The sequence below is a fragment of the Solanum verrucosum genome, unplaced genomic scaffold (assembly GCF_900185275.1).
Source record: "Solanum verrucosum unplaced genomic scaffold, falcon-dt-bn FXZP01000040.1, whole genome shotgun sequence".
In the NCBI taxonomy this organism is placed as follows: domain Eukaryota; kingdom Viridiplantae; phylum Streptophyta; class Magnoliopsida; order Solanales; family Solanaceae; genus Solanum; species Solanum verrucosum.
The window spans coordinates 3,385,991-3,408,371 of NW_026020323.1; the positions used below are offsets into that span (position 1 = coordinate 3,385,991).

Genomic DNA, 22,381 nt, shown 5'->3' on the forward strand with positions numbered 1-22,381 from the left:
GCCTTGGGGTTAGGCTAAGGGTCCTCCTCAAGGACCCCTAGGGTGGTCCTTGGGGAGTCATACCTTGATGTTTAACCCCTAAACCCCTCAACTATAGCCCGGGACAACATTTTACACTATCAAACCTCACAACAACTCAAATACAAACACGTTAGGCTCTAGTTTCACCTATTCATTTTACGGGTCGTTACAGGTTGCCATGTTCTGGCATAACTATGGGATTGGTTGCCATGTTCCGACTAATTATGGGATCGGATACCACGTTCTTGTATGCTAACTGTTTGGGTTTGGGTCCCATGAGATGACCAATGATTTGATATAAAATGTGAAGTTGTTCGTAAATGTTGATAATATTGTATATGTTGATATAAATATATGCATGTGATTATATTGTTGTCTTGACTTGCTTATGTTACACTTAGTGGGATAGCCGCGTGATCCTATTAGTACAATGTGGTTGTGTACTAATATTGCACTTGCTCTTATTTTTGTTGAGTACAGGGCATCTTCCGGGGCTATTGACAGACCTCGCTTAGGATATCAGTGATCGTTCGAATTCAAGAGTAAGCTAATTTTTTCGGGCTGCCATGGGTTCTCTTTCGTCTATGTCCACCATTTTCGGACTTAGACTATGTTCTAGTTAGTTGATTAGTTCATTAAATTGGGGTTGCATCCCTTCTTATTTAGACTTGTTGAACTTTAGATATTTTGGTACATTGACTTTCAGGTTCTAGGTTATTTCCTCCGCATTGTTTAGTTCTTTGTTAGAATTTTATTGGAGTTTATGGGAACTCCCTATTTATTTCCTTAGAATTTAACTTGCTTCCGTAACGTAAATGCCTTAGTTTTGTTTTAGTTGCTTGGTTTGGGTTGTAGTAGTGGTTCTCCCACCGGAGAGTTAGTGTGGGTGCCAATCACGAAGGTCTAGGTCGTGACAAAGTTGGTATAAGAGCCTAAGTCCGTTGATCTCGATGTACCAAAACGAGTCTAGTAGAGTCTCGCAGAACGGTACGGGGATGCCTTTACTTTTCTTCGAGAGGCTATAGGACTTTAGAAAATCTCTATTTTTCTCTTGTCTCCTTTCGTGCTGTAACTTGATTCCAATTGGTATCTAACCTCCTTCACTCTTCTGTCTACATATGGTTAATACTAGATTCAACGTCGTTAGGCCCGTAGCTCCCGTCAATGCTCCAGCTGAGGAATTTGCAATAAGAGGTTGCGGTCGAGGCAGGGGTAGAGAAAGACCTAGAGGTAGAGGCCGTGGAAGAGTAGCGCCTGCTGGAAATAGAGCTCCTGTTGAGAATGCTCATATGAATGAGAACCCTTATGCGTATCATAAAGAGATAGAGGAGAATGTTGATGTTGAGGATTTGGGACAAGAGGAAGAGGTGCAGGCTGAGACTACCGATGTTCCCTCCATTGATCCAATGTTAGCTCGACAGATCATATCATTCTTGAAAGGGTTGGTTGGTCCTGGAGTGCTTCGTTCTGCTCAAGCAACTCAAGCTCCTACTAATCCTCATATTGCTAGCACTGCGCCCAAGGTAGGTGGGACTGGAGGTAACGATGCTTTCTTCTGTCCTTTGTTGGGTTTTGTTATGGCTGATAATGAGCATGAAATGTTGACTAAGTTTCTGAAGCTAAAGCCTCATGTGTTTCTTGGTTCAGAGAATAAGGATGCTTATGAGTTCATTCTAGATTGCTATGAGAGGCTTCATAAACTGGGTAATGTTCATCATCATAGGGTTGAGTTTGTGTATTTCTAACTTCAAGGTGACGCTAAGCAGTGGTGGAGAACTTATATGGAATGCAGATCTTCTACTTTACCTCCACTTACTTGGACTCAATTTCATGCTCTGTTTCTAGAGAAGTATTTGTCTAGGACTTTGAGGGATCGCAAGAAGGATGAGTTCATGGCTTTGGAGCAAGGTGGTATGACTGGGGCTACTTATGAGGCCATGTTTCATACTTTGTCTAGATATGCTACTCAATTGGTGACTACTGAGGATGAGAGGATCTGGTTATTTATTAGGGGACTAAATTCTGAGTTGCAAGTATTATATGTTCATATGACTTCTGCAGGGAGGAACTTCAATGAGGTAACAGACTATGTTAAGAAAATAGAGGGGGTGAGGCGAGACGGTCAAACTAAGGCATGGGCAAAAAGGACCAAGAACTCGGATAACTTTCAAAGTTCTTATTCCAAGGGGTTCGGAAGGCCATCGTTTGCAGCCAAGCCAATTCAGTCCGCTATGCCCGCCTCTGCAGGTAGTTACTCGGAAACTCCATCTCATAATTTTCAAGATAGCCACAGAGTCGCGCCTTCGACGAGAGGCAACCCATCTTTTGATCGTACTTGTTACAACTGTGGAGAACCTAGGTTAATAATGAGAGATTGTCCCCACTGACGCGTGTTAGCTTCTGCGCAACAACAGTCTAGATGAGTGGTACCCGCGGGAATGGTAATAATGGTCGAGGGCATCCACAAGGTGGGCGAAGAGGTAATCAACGAGGCTGTGGAGGTAGAGAAAATAGTAATGCAGGCAGAGGTAATGTGCAACCAGGCAGGGAAGTGGTTCGTCAAGATTATAGGGCTCAATGTTATGCCTTTTCGAGCAAGAATAAGGCAGAGGCATCTGACGCGGTGATCACAGGTACTATTCTTATATGTGATCGGATGGCTAATGTGTTATTTGATCCATGTTCTACTTATTGTTATGTATCTGTGCGATTTGCCTCAGAGTTTGATAGGATTTGTGATATACTTGATGCCCCTATCCATGTTTCTACCCCAGTTGGAGAGTCAGTCATAGTTACCCATGTCTATCATGCTTGTCCTATTTTATTTATGGATTTTCAGACTTGGGCTGATTTGGTAATTTTGGATATGACTGACTTTGACATAATCTTAGGTATGACTTGGTTGTCCCCCTATTATGCCGCACTTAATTGTAATACTAAGTCTGTAACTCTATAAATTCCGGAAAGGGAAAAATTAAAGTGGGAAGGGGTGTACAAACCTAAGTGAACTAAGATCATATCCTCCATTCGGGCTAAGAAATTGATAGGGTAGAGTTGTTTGGCTTATTTGGCTCATATTAGGGATGTTGAGATTGAGGCTCCATCCATTAGGTCTATTCCTGTGGTGTAAGAATTTATAGAAGTGTTTCCTAATGATTTGCCTGGTAGATAGAGATATAGATTTTTTCATTGATTTAGATCTTGGTACGCGTCCCATTTCTATCCCTCTATATCGCATGGCTCCGATAGAATTAAAAGAGCTTAAGGCTTGAATCCAAGAACTTCTTGGTAAGGGATTTATTCGTCCTAGTTCTTCCCCATGGGATGCTCCAGTTTTGTTTGTTAAGAAAAATGATTGTAGTATGAGAATGTGTATAAATTATCGGCAACTGAATAGGGTCACTATTCGAAACAAGTGCCCCTTCCCTCGAATAAATGATCTTTTTGACCAATTACAAGGTGCATTAGTTTTCTCTAAGATTGATCTAAGACCCGGTTACCATCAAAACTAAATTAGTCCAGAAGATGTGTCCAAGACGACGTTTAGAGCTCGTTATGGGCACTATGAGTTTTTGGTTATGTCTTTTGGTTTGACCAATGCGCCTGCAGCTTTATGAGTTTAATGAATGGGGTTTCAAGCCATTTCTTGATTCTTTCGTCATAGTCTTTATTGATGATATCTTGGTCTATTCAAAAAGTGAGGAAGAGCATGCCAACCATCTTTGTAGTGTTTTGGGTGTTTTTGAGAAGCAAAAGCTATATGCTAAATTTTCTAAGTGTGAATTTTGGTTGAAATCAGTTGCATTTTTGGGGCATGTAGTTTTAAAAAAAGGGTAATGATAGATCCCCAAAAGATTGAGGCGATTAAGAATTGGGTTAGGCCTAGCTCTGTGACGGAAGTGAGGAGTTTTGTGGGGATCGCTAGCTACTATCGTCGATTTGTGAAGAATCTTACTTTAATTGCCACTCACTTGACCAAAAAGGAGGTATCCCTTCAAATGAACTGAAAAGTGTGATGAGAGCTTTCACAAGCTTAAGACTCTCTTGATCACCACGCCCATTCTAGCATTACCGGTGGAAGGTAAGGATTTTATAGTTTATTGTGATGCTTCACATTCTGGTTTGGGTTCTGTGTTGATGCAGAATTAAAATGTTATAGTTTATGCCTCGCATCAATTGAAGGTGCATGAGAGGAATTATCCAACACATGATTTAGAGTTGACAGCAGTAGTGTTTACTCTTAAGATATGGTGGCATTATCTCTATGATGTTAAGTGTGAAATGTTTACTGATCATCGTAGTTTGCAGCATGTGTTTACTCAAAAGAATCTGAATTTGAGATAACGAAGGTGGATGAAGTTACTTAAGGATTATGATGTGACCATTCAATACCATCCGGGCAAGGCTAATGTGGTGGCAGACGCTTTGAGTCGAAAAGCGGTGAGTATGGGTAGTTTAGCTTGCTTGAGTGTATCCAAGCGACCTTTGGCTAAGGAAATTTAGACCTTAGAGTCTAATTTCATGCAGTTGAGCATCTCAGAAAGAGGTGGAGTGTTAGCTAGTATTGAAGTGAGGGCCACATTTAATGAGGATATCAAGGCTAAACAATTTGAGGATGAGAATTTGGAGGAGCTTAGAAAGAAGACTGCGAATAGTAAGGCACAAGAAACCACTCTTTATACGGATGATGTGCTCAATTTTAAAGGAAGAATTTATGTTCTTAGAGTCTATGACTTGATTGAGAAATTGTTGGCGGAGGCTCACGGTTCGTGATATTCTATTCATCCGGGTGTGACCAAGATGTATCGAGATTTGAAGCGAATTTATTGGTGGCCGAGAATACAGAAAGACATAGCGGAGTTTGTGGCGAAGTGTCAAAATTGTCAACAAGTGAAGTATGAACATCAAAGTGCTTAAAAGAATGTCAATTCCAGAATGGAAGTGGGAAAGGATAGCCATGGATTTTGTGGTTGGTCTTCCCAAGACTTTGGGAAAGTTTGATTATATTTGGGTAATGGTTGATAGATTGACTAAGTTAGCCCATTTTATTTCGGTAAGAACATATTATAATGCTGAGCATTTGACTAAAGTTTATGTGAAATAGATAGTGAGGTTGCATGGGGTTCCCCTCTCTATCATCTCAAATCGTGGTACCCAATTCACATATAAGTTTTGGAGGAAATTACACGATGAATTGGGCGTACAACTCACTTTTAGTACAACCTTCAATCCACAGACAGACGGGCAGTCAGAGAGGACTATTCAAGTATTAGAAGGCATGTTGAGGGCATGTGTGCTTGATTTTGGAGGGCATTGGGATAAATTCATACTTTTGTGTGAGTTCTCCTATAATAATAGTTATCACTCCAGCATTGATATGGCACAATTTGAGGCACTTTATGGGAGGGGATGTAGATCACCCATATGATGGTTTGAGGCTGGATATGTGAAACCTTTGGGGCTAGATTTAGTGAATGATGCTCAAGATAAGGTGAGGAATATTCAAGCTAAGCTTTTAGCAGCCCAGAGTAGACAGAAAAAGTATGCGGATCATATGGTAAGAGACATGTTGTTTCAAACCGGTGAGAATGTTCTTCTTAAGGTATCACCTATGAAAGAGGTGATGAGATTTGGTAAGAAAGAAAAGCTAAGTCCGCGATACATTGGTCGATTTGAGATTCTTGAATGTGTGGGACCGATAGCGTATAGATTGTCTTTACCTCCTAATTTATCGGGTGTTCATCCGGTATTTCATGTATCCATGTTGAAGAGGTATTATGATGACAGTGATTATATCATAAAGTGAGACTCAATTGTGTTAGACAAGGACCTCCAATATGAGGAGGAACGATTGCAATTCTTGATCGTGATATGCGTAAGTTGATACCAAGGAGATTAAGTCTGTGAAAGTTCAATAGAAGCATCGTCCAGTTGAGAAAGCTACCTGGGAGACCGAGAGGGACATGTGATACAAGTATCCCCAATTGTTCGTCGATTTAAGTACTACTTCATTCCTTCCTTAGCCTATTTTCCTAAGTTTTGTCACTCGAGACGAGTGATGGATAAATTAGTATCTATTGTAACGACCTTTTCCCATCATTATAGAAATGACAACGGGGGAAAATTTGGGACCAGAAAATATTTTCGTAGTACTTGGATTTTCCCAACCTAATCCAGATTTGGACGAAATCGGAGTCCTTGAGGTGTAGGGAAATCTAGTAACAATTGGGTGAATTATTTATGATTTTGATTGCATGAGTAGTTAGATAACTCGTTAAGGAATCCGTACGACTTTACGGAATTGAATTCATGTGAGTAAAACTCCCAGAATCGATCTTAGCGTGAATGGTATTTTTTGAGCATCGTGGGTTAGAGGTGTGTTGTGAAATGGGGATTTTGGAATTCTTTAAATAGCTCACTGGTTCGTGCAAGCCGCCTTGGCGGGGGGTTTTGTCCGCTCTGGCGGGGCCGCTACAGCGGGATTAAGGCCATTGTGGCGTCGAGGACGCGACTTAAGGTAGTTAATAAACCCCTAAACGACCTTATTATGCACTTTTCGACTTTTAGAGCTAAGGAATGAACCTCAGGCAACATCTACTCGTTTTTCACCATTCTTGAGGCAAAAGGTAAGCTTTTCACTCTCCGAATCCATTTTTTGATCCGTAGAACGTAATAAAATGGGTGAATATTGATAGGGGAAGGTTTTGATCTAGATTCTATGGTGGAAACAACCCTATTTTGGATACTAGGGATCATAGGTTTGATCTAGGGTTCATAGAATTGTTAGTAATTCAGGTAATTAGTGATTGTTTATTGATTCCCGTGTTATTATGATTGTTTGTAGACCAAGAACAAGCGGAACGAATCCGAAAAGGGAAGGATCGAGTTTCTTAGGGTTTCAGGCTTGTTTCGAGGTAGGCGATGGTTGTGATTCTATGATTGTGTGATGTATGTTTGTTTTTGCTTCATTATGATACTTGTATATGTATGAATGTTGCAATGTTGATCACACTTGTTGTAAATGAGATAGATGAATGATGATTGCCATGAAATCATGATTTAAATGTATGATCTTGATGATATACTTGTGATTATGATTGTGGTGTGTTGAATGGATCAATTGTCACGTTCCGACATAACTAACTTAGATCGGTTACCACATTCCGGCATACCTATGGGATCGGTTGCCACGTTCCGACATAATTATGGGATCGGATACCACGTTCCGGTATGCCAACTGTTTGGGTTTGGGTCCCATGAGAGGACCAACGATTTGATATAAAATGTGAAGTTGTTTGTTGCTCGTAAATGTTGATAATATTGTATATGTTGATATATATGCATGTGATTATATTATTGTCTTGACTTGCTTATGTTGCACTTAGTGGGATAGCCGCGTGATCCTACCAGTACACTGTGGTTGTGTACTGATACTGCACTTGCTCTTTTTTTGTTGAGTATAGGGCATCTTCCGGCGGCTATTGACAGACATCGCTTAGGAGATCAGTGATCGTTCGAATTCAAGAGTGAGCCAATTCTTCCGGGCTGCCATGGGCTCTCTTTCGTCTATGTCCACTATTTCTGGACTTAGACTATGTTCTAGTTAGTTGATTAATTCATTATATTGGGGTTGCATCCCTTCTTGTTTAGACTTGTTGAACTTTAGATTTTTGGTACATTGACTTTCAGGTTCTAGGGTATTTCTTCTGCATTGTTTAGTTCGTTGTTAGACTTTTGTTGGAGTTTATGGGAACTCCTAATTTATTTCCTTAGCATTTTACTTGTTTCCGTAACTTAAATGTCTTAGTTTTGGGTTAGTTGCTTTGTTTGGGTTGTAGTAGTGGTTTTTCCACCGGAGGGTTAGTGTGGGTGCCAATCACGACGGTCTGGGTCGCGACAGGTACATTGAGATCAACGAACCTAGGCTCTGATACCAACTTTGTCACGACCCAGACCATCATGAGTGACACCCACACTAACCCTCCGGTTGGAGAACCACTACTGCAACCTAAACAAAGCAACTAACCTAAAACTAAGACATTTAAGTTACGGAAGCAAGTTAAATGCTAAGGAAATAAATAGGGAGTTCCCATAAACTCCTACAAAAGTCTAACAAGAACTAAACAATGCGGGAGAAATAACCTAGAACCTGAAAGTCAATGTATCAAAATAACTTCACTGAACCAAGTCTAAACAAGAAGGGACACAACCCCAACTAATGTACTAATAACTAATAGAATTGTCTAAGTCCGAAATGTGGACATAGACGAAAGGAGAAGTCATGGCAACTCGGAAGAATTGGCTCACCCTTGAATTTGAACGACGATCACTGATCTCCTAAGCGAGCTCTGTCAGTAGTTGCTTGAAGATGCCATGCACTCAACAAAAATAAGAGCAAGTGCAATATCAGTACACAACCATAGTGTATTGGTAGGATCACGCGGCTATCCCACTAAGTGCAACATACATAAGTCATCAAACAATATAATCACATGCATATAACGAACATACACAATATCATCAACATATACGAACAATGAACAACTTCACATTTCTCAAGATACACAATTATATCAAATCATTGGTCCTCTCATGGAACCCAAACCCAAACAGTTAGTATATCGAAACGTGGTACCCGATCCAATAATTATGTCAGAACGTGGCAACTGATCTCATAGTATGCTGGAACGTGGCAATCAATCCAAGTTAGTTATGCTGGAACGTGGCAACCGATTCATTCAACACACCACAATCACAATCACAGGTATATCCTCAAGATCATACAATTAAGTCATGATTTCATGATAACCATCATTTATTTATCTCATTTACAACAAGTGTGATAAAAAATGTAACATTCATATACATACATGTATCATAATGAAGCAATAACCAACATATATACACAATCATAGAATCACAACCATCACCTACCTCGAAACAAGTTTGAAACCCTAAGAAACTTGATCCTTTCCGAATTCGTTCCTCTTGTTCTTGATCTACAAACAATCAATATAATACGGGAACCAATAAACAATCACTAATTACCTGAATTACTAACAATTCTATGAACCCTAGATCAAACACATGATCCCAATTATCCAAATTAGGGTTGTTTCTACCATAGAATTTATGACAAAACCCTCCCCCATTAATATTCACCCATTCTATTACGTTCTACGGATCGAAAAATGGATTCGGGGAGTGAAAAACTTACCTTTAGCCTCAAGAATGGTGAAAAACGAGTAGGAGTCGCCTGGGGTTTGTTCCTTAGCTCTAAAAATAGAAAAGTGACAAATAAGATCGTTTAAGGGTTTATTTACGACTTTAAGTCGCGTCTGACCCGCCACAACGGCCACTACCTCGCTACAGCTGCCCCGCCAAAGCGACCAAAATCCCCGCCAAGGCGAGTTCCATGAAACAAAGAGCAATTTAAAGAATTCCAAAATCCCCATTTCACAACACACCTCTAACCAACGACGCTCAAAAAATACCCTTTACGCTAAGATCGATTTCGGGAGTTCTACTCGCCCGAATTCAATTTCTTAAAGTCGTACGGGTTCTTTAACGAGTTATCTAACTACTCATGTAATCAAAACCATAAATAATTCACCCGATTGTTACCATATTTCTCTACACCTTAAAGACTCTGATTTCATCCAAATCTGGACTAGGTTGGGAAAATTCAAATACTACGAAAAAGTTTTTCGGCCCCAAATTTTTCCCTGTTGGCTTTTCTATAACGACGGGAACAGGTCGTTACACAAACATGACACAATAGAAAGAAATTATTCTCTATTTAAAAGTTGGAGTAAAGTTTTTATTTTTTTAAAAATGAATTGGTATAGAGGGCATCAACGAGAGTTGGAGAGAAAATATTTTAATACATACAAAAATATATATAAGGAATGGTGGTAAGGACATCAAAGCGAGTTGGAGAGAAAGTGCTCCAATACTTGAAAGTTGAAAAGAAGTGTTCCAACACACAAAAAAAAAATTGAATTGAAGAGAACGTGCTTCAATGCTTAGAAGTTGGGAGAGAACAACACAACAAGAAAAAAATAACTAAAAATTGAAGAAAAGTACTTCAATAATGAAAGATTGAAGTGAAGTTCTCCAATACAATAAAAATGAAACAAAATTAAAGATTTAAAACACTAAACCCTATAAATGTATATTAAAGAATTAAACCTGATAAGTTTTTTAAAGAGAAAAAAGTCTGAAATATATCTGAACTTTGACCGAAATTGTTGTTACGATATCGAACTTTGGAAAGGACCTTTTACCCCCTGCACTATTTAATAGTGTATTTAAAGGTATATATGTGTCCACGTGGACATCATAAATATTGCATAATTATAAATAGTAACGTATCCACGTGGGCACATATATACCTTTAAAATACACTATTAAATAGTGCAGGGGGTAAAAGGTCATCCATAAAGTTTGGTATCGTAACAGTAATTTCGGCCAAAGTTGGAGTATTTTTCAGACACTTTTCCCATTTTTAAATACTTAAAAAATTTAAATCAATAGATGTATATTAAAGGGATCAAACCTAATAGATTTTTAAATACCTAAAGAATCAAATACGATAAATATATAGTTAAATAAATATTTTAGACCTACTCCTATAAATAAAAAGACTATTTATGATATATTTTTTTCTCTCTTTATTTACATACTATATAGTAATTATTTGAATTTTATAAGCAATACATTTTTTTGTTAAAAGTTGGGAAAATGTATAAGTACCCCCCAATCTATACCCAAAATTTCTGAGACACACCTAACCTTTACTAAGATCCTATTATCCCGAACTTATTTAATATATAATTTTCTACCCCTTTTCGGCCTATGTGGCACTATTTTGTGGGCCCAACGCGTGTTGACAATTTTTTCAAGAATAATGTCACGTATACCAAAAAGGGGTAAAAAATTAATTAAAAATTAAGTTCAGAAAGGTAATAGGACCTTAATAAAAATTAAATATGTCTCAAAAATTTTAAACATAGGCCGAGGATACTTATACTTTTTCTCTAAAAAGTTGATAAGAATCTAATGGAGTAGTAGTAAACTACAAGTCTAGATATACTTTGTTTATACATTTATCTTTTTCCATGTGTGTTTTTTCCGCGTTGCCATTTTCAAAACCGCGTGCCCTATTATTCTCTCTCTACCACCATCACCATACACCATTCTTTGTCCCTATACCTTTTTAAAACTAAACATTACAAGTAGAAAAAAAAAATGAATTTAACACAAATGGTTAATTTCATTTTCAAACAGTAATTATAAAAATATTTATTTATTTAATTAATTAAATTTAAATACAGTCTTGATACAAGTAGTCTCAAACACTTATAACAACATCATGCTCTTAATAAAAAATTAAAATAAGTATTGAAAATACTCTTAAATTTGATGAGAATTTAAGATATATTTCACTCATCTTTCAAGATCAAGAATATTATTTAAATTCAGTGAAAAGATATTTTAATAACGGAGGGACTACTTCATTATCGCTTTACTTTAATTTTACTTGTTAAAACGTGTTTTTGATAGTTGGGTCCAGTTAAAACAAGAGTTTCATGTTGGTGGGTTATCATGTTTTATGATAAACAAAGATTATCATCTACTACTACTTGTTAGTATCTTTAAAAAGTAAATGAAATTTTAAGACAAATAATTGATATATAGTAAAAACTTATTTAGCGGAGAAGACGAGGCAAAAAAGATAAAAAGAAAAATAGTTAAGATAATTTGGTGAACAAATATTCATCCATAGAAAATGGATTAAAGCCAAAATCATCTAAATCTATTGGCTATTTGGTTTTTAATTTTTACTGTTAATCTCTTTGGTCTCCTAATATTCTCATCTCCAATCAAAGCAAAGCAACATAAAAGAAAACAGTATAGACAGATAAATTGTTGTTGCGAACACATGAAAACTTGAGAGATGATGAATTGAACAACCATATCTGGTTTTAATTACAGAAATCTATTACAGTAATAATAATAATAGTCAGATCTAATAAGTACTAAGTAGTATGGAGTTCAATGAGGGTTGAAGCCAAGATTAAACTTGTAGTAATTGGTTATCTAGGCTTCTACTAAGCAATTAAAGGCACTAGTATTGCTCAGTTTTCACTGCAAATTGACCACCCAATCCCAGCCATGCCGCCTTGTTTTCTTCCTTCTTAGGAGCTGCTTCCTCTCTATAGTAAGGTACTTTTGCAGTCAGCCTATCTTTTCTCTTCTCCAAAAACCTTGTTAGTGAAGCTCTTCTCGCAATTGGTAAATCTGCAAAAAAACAGAACAAAGAGGAGAATCTCATAAATAAACAGAAACAAGGAAGGACGGACAGACACTCAAAAGGGGAACAACTATTACCAGAAACAATTGGCTGGTTAGGCATTTGATTTTCCTGGATTGAAGTACTTCCGAAACTGGGAACAACCAAATCGGCAGCAGATTCCAATTGTTTATGTGTGTTGTTTCCCTTGCTAGTACTAGCCATAAGCATGATTTCCTTAGCTTTATCTGCCGGAAAATCATTAAACACAATAACTTGACCTGCATAGAATATCGTCATCTGTGCCTTTTCCGGTTCCGATTCAGCCTTCATTGAACCTTGACGGAACAGATTCATGGATTTCTGAACCGACTCACCAGATTTCTCAATCATTGGCAACAAATCCATAGTAGTAGAACCTGTTGAAACACAACCGCATATGTTATACAAACTCCAAAACTAAACAAAAAAAAAAAACTTTGCAAAGTCATCATATCATACCAGTTGAATCAAAATTGCGATGTATATCAAGGCTGAGATCTCCTAAAGAACCTTTCTTCTCCTTCAAGTATTGGCTCAACAAATTACATGTATGAGAGAAATGCGATTTCTGACCGGCATATCTCCCGGAATCCACAATCTCCGATGAAGCCATTTGTAATAGTACTATTTTTTCTTCTTTCTTTTTTGAATGAAATGAAAAGTAAAGTTGAAGGATTATAGTCTAAAGCACATGTATATATATATAGACTGTTTGTATGAAACACGGAAGAGGACGTGGGGTTAGAGAAGTGGGGGTGGGGTTGGTTGAGCACGAGGAATATATGGAGACCTTTAAACTACTTTATTTTAAAAAAGACGTGCTCTTTGTTGTTTGATTATTCTCCACTTGCTATTTTTTTAAAACACTAAATTATTTATTAGTTTCACCTCAAATTATTGACAATTTTAAGAATATTTTTCTACTTGATTAACTAAATTTAGATACATTTTTAATTTGTCATAAGACGTAGTAAATGGTGTCAAACTCTTGTATGACATGTAACTCTTAATAAAAAGTCGAGAAAAGTGTTTAAAAATTCTCCTAAACTTGACAAGAATTTAAAGGTGTATTTCACTCATGTTGTAAGATCATATATTTATTTAAGTTTAATTAGTAAATAACTATTTTTAAAGCTGTCAATAGTTTTGGGATGAATATAATTTAGGGGTATTTTGAATGCTTTGTTTTTTATTATTATTTGTACTATTTTACTCTTTTATTTATTAGTGCATTTGGTTGTTTCTTAAATTATTAAGTTTTTAAAATAAAATAAAAGGTATGCGCATGTCGAACACGTGTTGATTTCACTAAAGAAAGCGGTGTCGGAAATTACCTGTTACTTTGAACCCTGACAAAACTGCCCCTTATTCTCTGCTTATTTACGCCGTTTTGCCCTTGTTATTTTAACGTTAACTTTTTCTTCTCTTTTATATCCTTTTTCTTTTGCCTTTATTTATTTATTATTACATTTACATTTATGTAGAACAATGATATTAACAGTAACATGAAAATCCAGTTTCTTTTTGTTTTATTATTTTATAACCATTGGAGTTTCTCAATTTTAAAGAATATGTAAAAAATAATTTTGGTTATTCCTATTCATATCATCATTTTGCCAACGAATTCATAGGTTAGCTCTAAATTAAGATGAAGATGTTGAAACCACTAACCAGATCTCACGTTCATCATAATTGAAGTGTTAGTTTTGTTATTTTTGTTATTTGATTTGTACTGACAAATACTTATAATAATAAGTTTATAGAAACATAAATAATAAAGTTTAACGCATGTACTAAAAAATAATAGTTAATAACATAGCAGAAACTAATGACTGTAAAAGACATACCACGATCTGTAAAAGTAAAATCAAACAGAAAGGAAAAATTTCGAACCCATTGAATGCACATTGCCCCTTTAGAAAATTATTCCCCTCTATTACCCGAAGTTTAAAGGAATAGATCCTCCCATGATAGAACGATTATATTCACCAGTGTATTGATACAAAACAATGGTGTTAGCGAGCCTTTCAAGGGGAGTAAAGTACACGAATATTTAATTGTGCAGAAGAAGTTCAAGAAATTCAGAAATTTCGTTGTTCTAAAATGAGAGGGAATCCCTCTATTTATAGACAACAAATGGTAGTGTGAACATATGTTTGTTGTGCCTTATTAGAAAGGTCACAACTTTTTAGAAAAGTTACGACTCTTTGAAAATGTCATAACTTTTCATAAAAGTCACAACTTTTCAAAAAAGTCGCAACTCTTCATATAAGTCACAATTTTTCATAAAATCGTAACTTTTCATAAAAGTCACAACTTTTCATATTTCATTCATATCTTTTAAAATCCAACAATTTTCAAACCAATAGGTGTTGTGAAAATATTTACCAATATAGTAGAATATTAATTTCAATTAAAAACAATTTATTTTAAAAACTACTTCGTGGTATATTAATTTTTGTTACCTAATTTTGTTTAATCAGCACTAGATAAAATGCTATAGAATAATTCAAGTAAACTGATCTTAACCAATTTTCACATAAAACCAATAAGTTTCTCAAATTTTCAATATTTAAAAATTAAACTTTTAAATATTATACTCTTTCCCCTTATTCAAATGGAGTATTGTGGGATAGAATATGAAATTTAAATAGACGTAAACAGACCTTGTGAATAGAATAGAAATGAAATCATTTGTCATCTTCGATAAAGTTTAAAGGCATGTTTAATCAAACTTTTAATAGGTAAAACAATTATATTTAAAAATTAAAATATTTGATTAAATTTTGGAAGAAAATATTTATTTTTAAGATAGTAAAATTTAATAAAATGTAAATATTTTTGAGAAAAATATATTCAATGATACTTGAAATCACGTAGACACTTTTTTTATGATTAAATTCTATTACTCAATTGCATAGGCAAATAATTTATCGTTTTTATTTTTATTCTTCAATTGTAATTTGCATTTCAAAAATCGATGGAGTTTTTCGATTCTTGTTTGAAAAAATGATTAAAAAATCATGGGACCCCATCGATTTTCCTTTTTAATCTTTTTTAAAAATTATAATTATCGCACATTTTTTCATAAGAAAAAGCGACATGCATCATCTATTTTCTATTAATTTTTTAAAGAAAAATAAAAATCGATGAATTGGGTCGTTTTTTTGAATCAACCCTGTTGGTCTGTCTCTTGATTTTTATACTTGTTTTTAGTAGTGACGCAAGTTATTTTTCATCTAAAATATCTTTTGAAAATATGTTTCAAAATAAATGAATTTTAAAAATTAGATCAAATAAAATATTAAATATTTTCTCCGTTTCTATTTATGTGTCACTATTTTAGATTTTATATGCATTAAAAACTAAGTAAGCTTATTATTTTACCTTTGTTTAATGTCTTTTTAAAGTGAAGTTTTCAATCAATAAACCTGAATTAATTTGACCAATGAACTTAAATTATTTACTTAGTTGTTCTATGTTAGTCAAATGTATATTTTCAAGATTAATAACTGATAAGGGTAAAATAGGAGAAAAATAATGTTATTTATGCATTAATTTTATAAAATAACAAATATTAAGAATCATCTATTTTTAATAAGAACGTACATAAATAAAAATAGAGAGTATATTTTAAAAAAAAAAAAACACAGGAGGAAAATGTAAGTTAACGTTAAAGAGTAATTGGGCGTGAATGCCGACTTGAATTAAAGACAAGCGATTGTTTTCTCGTGACACCGATGCTATGCACCATGTGATTTTTCTATCTGATTTTCCCCCCAATTTCACATCTCATTTGCTTTTAGTGGTCTCATTTGACAAGTGTATTAAAATGCACGTTTGGCCATGTGATATAAAATTATGATTTGATATTATAATATGAAATTATGAAATAAAGTAAAAATTTTGTTTGGACTTTGGACATGTAATTTGGACTTTTATATCGTATATTTTTTTATTAAATATAAAATCAATAAGTTATAAAACTATTAAAATTGTTTCAATTTTTTATACAATCTTACCAAATAAGCAAAAATTTATAAAATCACATATTATACTATCATAGAGCTATTCTAAAAAAAATACAACACTTATAGATCAAACTTTAATTCAATAAAAAATAAAATTGAACATAAATTGTAGAGTACTAGTCTTTAATATAATTCTCCCACATATAACGAACAATCTTCTCACATAAAACTTGCATTTCTCGATCATATGACCGAAAAGACGAACCAACATTGTTGTTTTGAGTCATTTGTTGATCAATTTGGTTGGTAAATAAATCTGATAAAAAATAAAGAATTTGGTGAATATAAATGGTAAACTAGGAATTGATTTGAAGTAATAATAAATTTATGTTGGTGAGAATAGTCGTTACATGAGTATAAACGATTTAAAAAATAATGACATGAACTATATATTTTATTTACATATGAAATAAATGGTTAGTAGATATAAATGTGGGGTTATTTTAACAAAATGTAAACTTGTGGGACAATTTTTTTATTTGAAAAGTCCCAAATCATGATTTGAAATTCCCAAATCATTTTTTTTGGCAAATTTGAGATTTCATCTCATGAGATAAAATCGGCGTGAAATCGTATGTCCAAACATTGATTTCATATTGTGATATGAAATCGTATGTCCAAAAGCCTACTAAGAAAAACATACATACATCAATTTTGTGTATTATATTTAATACTTTATTTGGAATATATATATACTTCATTATATATTGATTGATATTACTAAATACTAATATCATGAGTTTTCATTTAGTAATACAAATGGTATCAACATACGCATTAGAGTGGATAATGATATAACTATCCCTCAAATTCCTCTAAATATTTTCTATTTCCCAAAGCTAAGAGTGCAGAGGGTATTTTTATAAACATATATTTTTTTAATAGAAGTTATGCAAGACTGTTATTATTTCTAATACATCAAATCAAATAATATATAGGAAATAATGCCAGTATAACAAAATATCATCATTAATAATACATCATATTCAACATTATTGTTATACACTCTCCAAACTATTTCTTAATGGTTATGTCAAATACGTTTAAATTTATTATAATTAAAAATATTAAAAGTTATATATAAACATATTCTTTTATCATATAAGAGAGAGTTGAGGCTGAAACAGACCGGTCTCTGTCGACGTACTTGCTTACGTAAGAGCATTTAAAAAAAAAAGAATATATTTTTTAATTTAATTAGTGTATAATTTTTATAAAATTATGTGATCGATCCATTTTAGCTATGTCCTTTAGTTTTAAATTTATATTTTTTAATTATAAGTTTATCATTTTGAATGTTGCTAATATTTTTGTAAATTTGCAACTCTTTTGATTAAAAAAAAACATAATGAAAATACTTTAATTATAGACATCTCAATGAGTCTCTTCGCATTAGATTTATAAGAAAAAAGAACGAGATGATTTACCACTATATATATATAAATAAATTATTTTAGAGCAAAATTTAAAATTATTTAATCAATACTATTTAAAATTTATTTATGTTAAACAATATTTTATTTTACATTTAATAAAATAATCTTAAATTATTTAATTAATACCACTTTAAAAAATAAATTTATAAATAAATATTGATCCCGTGTCCGACATGAATTTTCTTGTAAACAAGAAATGTGTCTGTACGAGTAAGCTTTTTATGGATGTGATGGGAGGGACATTAGTGGATCAGCAAGTTGTTGAGTAGTTGCAAGTTGTAAATGGTGATGGACCAACTAATGGTTTAATCCATCACATGATCTTCCTATTCACTCTTGAATTCTTTAGAAGTACAACACCTACAAGAATAGGAAAATAGAGAAGGAACTTTGCACCATGCAAATACAAATTAGAATAAAATATATACCATGAACAAGTCAACCCAATTATTTCACCTTCTCTCTTATCTCTAAAAAAATATAAATATAAATTGAGTATTTATATTCCCTTCGTCCACTTTTAATTGTAATAGTTTTCTTTTTTATAGTCAAATTATAAGAAATTTGACTAACATTATACGATGTAGATTTCATTATATTGATATGCAAAAATATGCAATTTATAGTACTTTTCGTACAGTTTTTAAATATATTTTTTGTTTAAAATATCAAATTAATGTATTCTAATTTAACTTTGAAAATTAGTTAAATTGACTTACGAAAAGCGCAACATGACAATTAAAAGCGGATAGAGGGAGTAGTAATATCCGAACATTTAATTAGTGTAGAAGTTGACTCTCATTAAATGATCAAAATTAAATAAAAATAAGAACTTTACAATATGGTGGAATGATTTGTTTTGCAATATACGTCAATGATGTTTGCTAGGTTTGTGGTTTAGCAATAGAAACGATTGAACATATTTGTTTTAGTTATCCGAAAATTCAGTAAGTGTGGAAGTTGACTCATATTGATTGACCATATTTAGATACAAATATTGAGTTCGGGATATGGTGAAATGATTTGTTTCGTAATACACGTCAATATCCTAATTTCCTTAAACTAACGAAGTTACATGTTTCTATTTTGTAGCAAATGTGGAAAGCTAGAAATTTGTTAGGCTTTAACGGTGATATGTATGCACCAAATGTCATAGTTAATAAGGTTTTGTTTAATTTACATAATTATGACGATGCTTTACAATTACATCAGTCTTGATTTGTATACGTAACAATATGACACAAGATAGTGTTGTTTTTATTGATGGAGGTCTACAAATAAAAAAAGTAAAAGGTAAGTATTGGAATGACGGCTATAAATAGTTGTGGACATTTGCTTCATGTCCTTGACACTCCTATATTCAATTTGTAGGAAAGACCAAAACTGCTGAAGGTAGATTATGAAGCTTTCTTAATATAAAAGCAAGCAAAAATAACAAGCAAATCATGAAAGTTAAGGTTCTTAAACTCCACCTGAATTAACAATTTACGTACAATATGAAACTAAACCCCTTTCTTCTTTAGGTAAATTTAAATTGTCTCATATAATTTAATATTTAGTTTTTACCTCAATTGTATTACTTTAAAAAAACTTTGCAATAACCTGTGGATTTGATTAATGACCCCTAACAATAGATTCATAATTGAAAAGAGCTACATATATAATTAAAGCATATATAATTTGTAGAACATGATTGGTCAAAATGTATCTACTATCAAAAGATAACAATTTGTTATGCAATGAGTTTATCATTATTCCCTATTTTCTTGACATAATCCTCATTATTAATTAGTTATCTTTCTCTTTTTATGATAGATTGGACATCCTATATATACTAGTAAAGAAAGCCCGGGCGTTGCCTGGGCCCAACATTAATAAAGTTATATTGTTACTCTCTCCGTCCCATATTAGATGAGAATCTTACTAAAAAAATTTGTTTCATATTATTTGAGCACTTATTAAATTAGGATAGAATTAATTAATTCTTTTCCATTTTACCCTACAATTAATATGACCATTCCTATATTGTATGTGTATTTTTTGTAACTCATTTCAATGTGCATTGATATAAACAAAGGGTAAAATGGTGAAGTCTTCCAATGTATTAATGATTTCTTAATCACCGTGTAAAGTTGGAAGTGCCCATCTAATATGGGACGGAGAGAGTATAGTTTATGTATTGTTATAAAATTAGTAAAGATTGTTATAATATATTTTGCTCATAAGTGAGCTAATATAAAAACTTATTTGTCATTTGTCTTTTTAATTTCAATTTCAAATAGCAAATAAATGTACCGATAAGATTGGGGGTAGAAATGAAACATATCTTTCTAAATTTAAGTAAAAATAAACAGAGTAGAAGTAACATTAGGGTTATCGATAGGACGATTCATTCAGTTATTTTAAAAAAAATTATATCATTCAATTTTTCGGCTATTTTATAATGTATAACCAAAATTAAAATTTTAAAATCATCCCAATCCTAATTTATGTGACACAAGCAGTACAAAAATTAGTCTTTTTTTTGTTGTCTTGTAGATATTTTAAATTATTATTTATTGTAAATTATAGTACTTTTTATTAAAGTTTTTAATAACATATGTTACTTTTTATGCTTGAGAGTTAAACCAATTTTTTTATATGTCTTTTAATTTTATATGTGTTTTGTCCTTTTCCATTTTCAAAAACTAATACTCTGTCCATTTCATTTTATATGTCATTTCTTTTTATAAATATATTGGTTATTCCCTCTTCTTATGTCATATATTATGAAATTTGAGAAGTTATTGAAATTTTATATGATTCTAAAAATATTTTAAATTGTTAGCTATTGTGATTTGTAGTACCTTTTTTTTTACAGAATTTTGAAAATAATATTTATTACTCTCTTTGTTCTAATTTATGTGGCACATGCAAAATTTCAAATATTAACCATTTTTTATATGTCTCTTTACTATATTAAGTTGTTAATTATTGTATTTTATAGTACATTTTGGACTTAATTTTTAAAGAATATATGTTATTTTCTATGTCTCAATTTATGTGGCATTAATTGATAGATTTGTTGGAGTCGAGAGAATTTTTTTGTTAATTATTGTAATTTATAGTTTCTTTTTCGTCAATTTGAAACAATATATGTTCTTAATTGATAGATTTTTTGGAGCCGACAATTTTTTTTGTTAATTATTGTAATTTATAGTTTATTTTTCGTCAATTTCAAACAATATATGTTTATCATATAATCCATTTTATGTGGTAGCAATAGAATTTAGAGAGTCAATTAAATTTTTTATATAACTTTTAAATATTTAAGCTATTAATTATTGTAATGTATAGTATTACTTATATTATTTTTGAATTTAAATGTTACCTTTTTTATCCTAATTTATATGGCATTGATAGAATTGAAAGTGTCAAATAATTGTTAATTATTGTAATATGATATGTAGTACTTTTTATGTAGTTTTTACTATTTTTAAGCACACTAAGTATAGTATTACTTATATTATTTTTAAATATATTTAAATCTACTACTTATATATATATATATATATATATATATATATATATATATATATATATATTAGTAGATAAGTGTGAATGTGAGGGTATTTTTAAATACCCAAAATACCCTCACTTTCACACTTATCTAGTACTTATATTATACATTATATATATATATTATATAGTAATTTTTTTTAGTAGATAAGTGTGAATGTGAGGGTATTTTTAAATACCCAAAATACCCTCACATTCACACTTATGTTCAACCCTCTCCTTTTTTTTGGTGCCATGTGTCGAAAGAGGAGTGAATTTATTCACTCTTCTTATTTTATGTGGTAGCAATAGAATTTAGAGAGTCAATTAAATTTTTTATATAACTTTTAAATATTTAAGCTATTAATTATTGTAATGTATAGTATTACTTATATTATTTTTGAATATAAATGTTACCTTTTTTATCCTAATTTATATGGCATTGATAGAATTGAAAGTGTCAAATAATTGCTAATTATTGTAATATGATATGTAGTACTTTTTATGTAGTTTTTACTATTTTTAAGCATACTAAGTATAGTATTACTTATATTATTTTTAAATATATTTAAATCTACTACTTATATATATATATATATATATATATATATATATATATATATATATATATATTTTAGTAGATAAGTGTGAATGTGAGGGTATTTTTAAATACCCAAAATTCCCTCACTTTCACACTTATCTAGTACTTATATTATACATTATATATATTATATAGTAATTTTTTTTTTAGTAGATAAGTGTGAATGTGAGGGTATTTTTAAATACCCAAAATACCCTCACATTCACACTTATGTTCAACCCTCTCCTTTTTTTTGGTGCCATGTGTCGAAAGAGGAGTGAATTTATTCACTCTTCTTTTCTTATATAGTAATATAAATCAGAAATTACTACCTCATTCCTTTAATCCTCTTGATTTTGTTGATCATATTCCTTGTCACCTTCTAATGTAAAAAGAAAAATATTTTTTAATAATTCACTAGTTCCCTTGAATAACTTTC

General features: G+C 32.3%; 1 protein-coding gene across 4 annotated transcripts in view; it reads right to left on the reverse strand.

The window, feature by feature from the left end:
• Positions 1–11,761: 11,761 nt before the first annotated feature.
• Positions 11,762–22,381, reverse strand: part of LOC125835590 (protein TIFY 10A-like) — a 713,864-nt gene continuing 703,244 nt past the window's right edge. For 3 of the 4 annotated variants that reach the window (XM_049514708.1, XM_049514707.1, XM_049514706.1), the window contains exons 2-4: positions 12,818–12,977; positions 12,415–12,735; positions 11,762–12,324 (exon numbers count right to left, since the gene is read on the reverse strand). In XM_049514708.1, coding sequence (XP_049370665.1) covers positions 12,152–12,324; positions 12,415–12,735; positions 12,818–12,971 — 648 coding nt within the window. In that variant the 5' untranslated portion in view covers positions 12,972–12,977 and the 3' untranslated portion in view covers positions 11,762–12,151. Of the gene's footprint in view, positions 12,325–12,414; positions 12,736–12,817; positions 13,014–22,381 lie in introns of those variants that run through there. The other variant, XM_049514705.1, reaches the window with a different exon arrangement.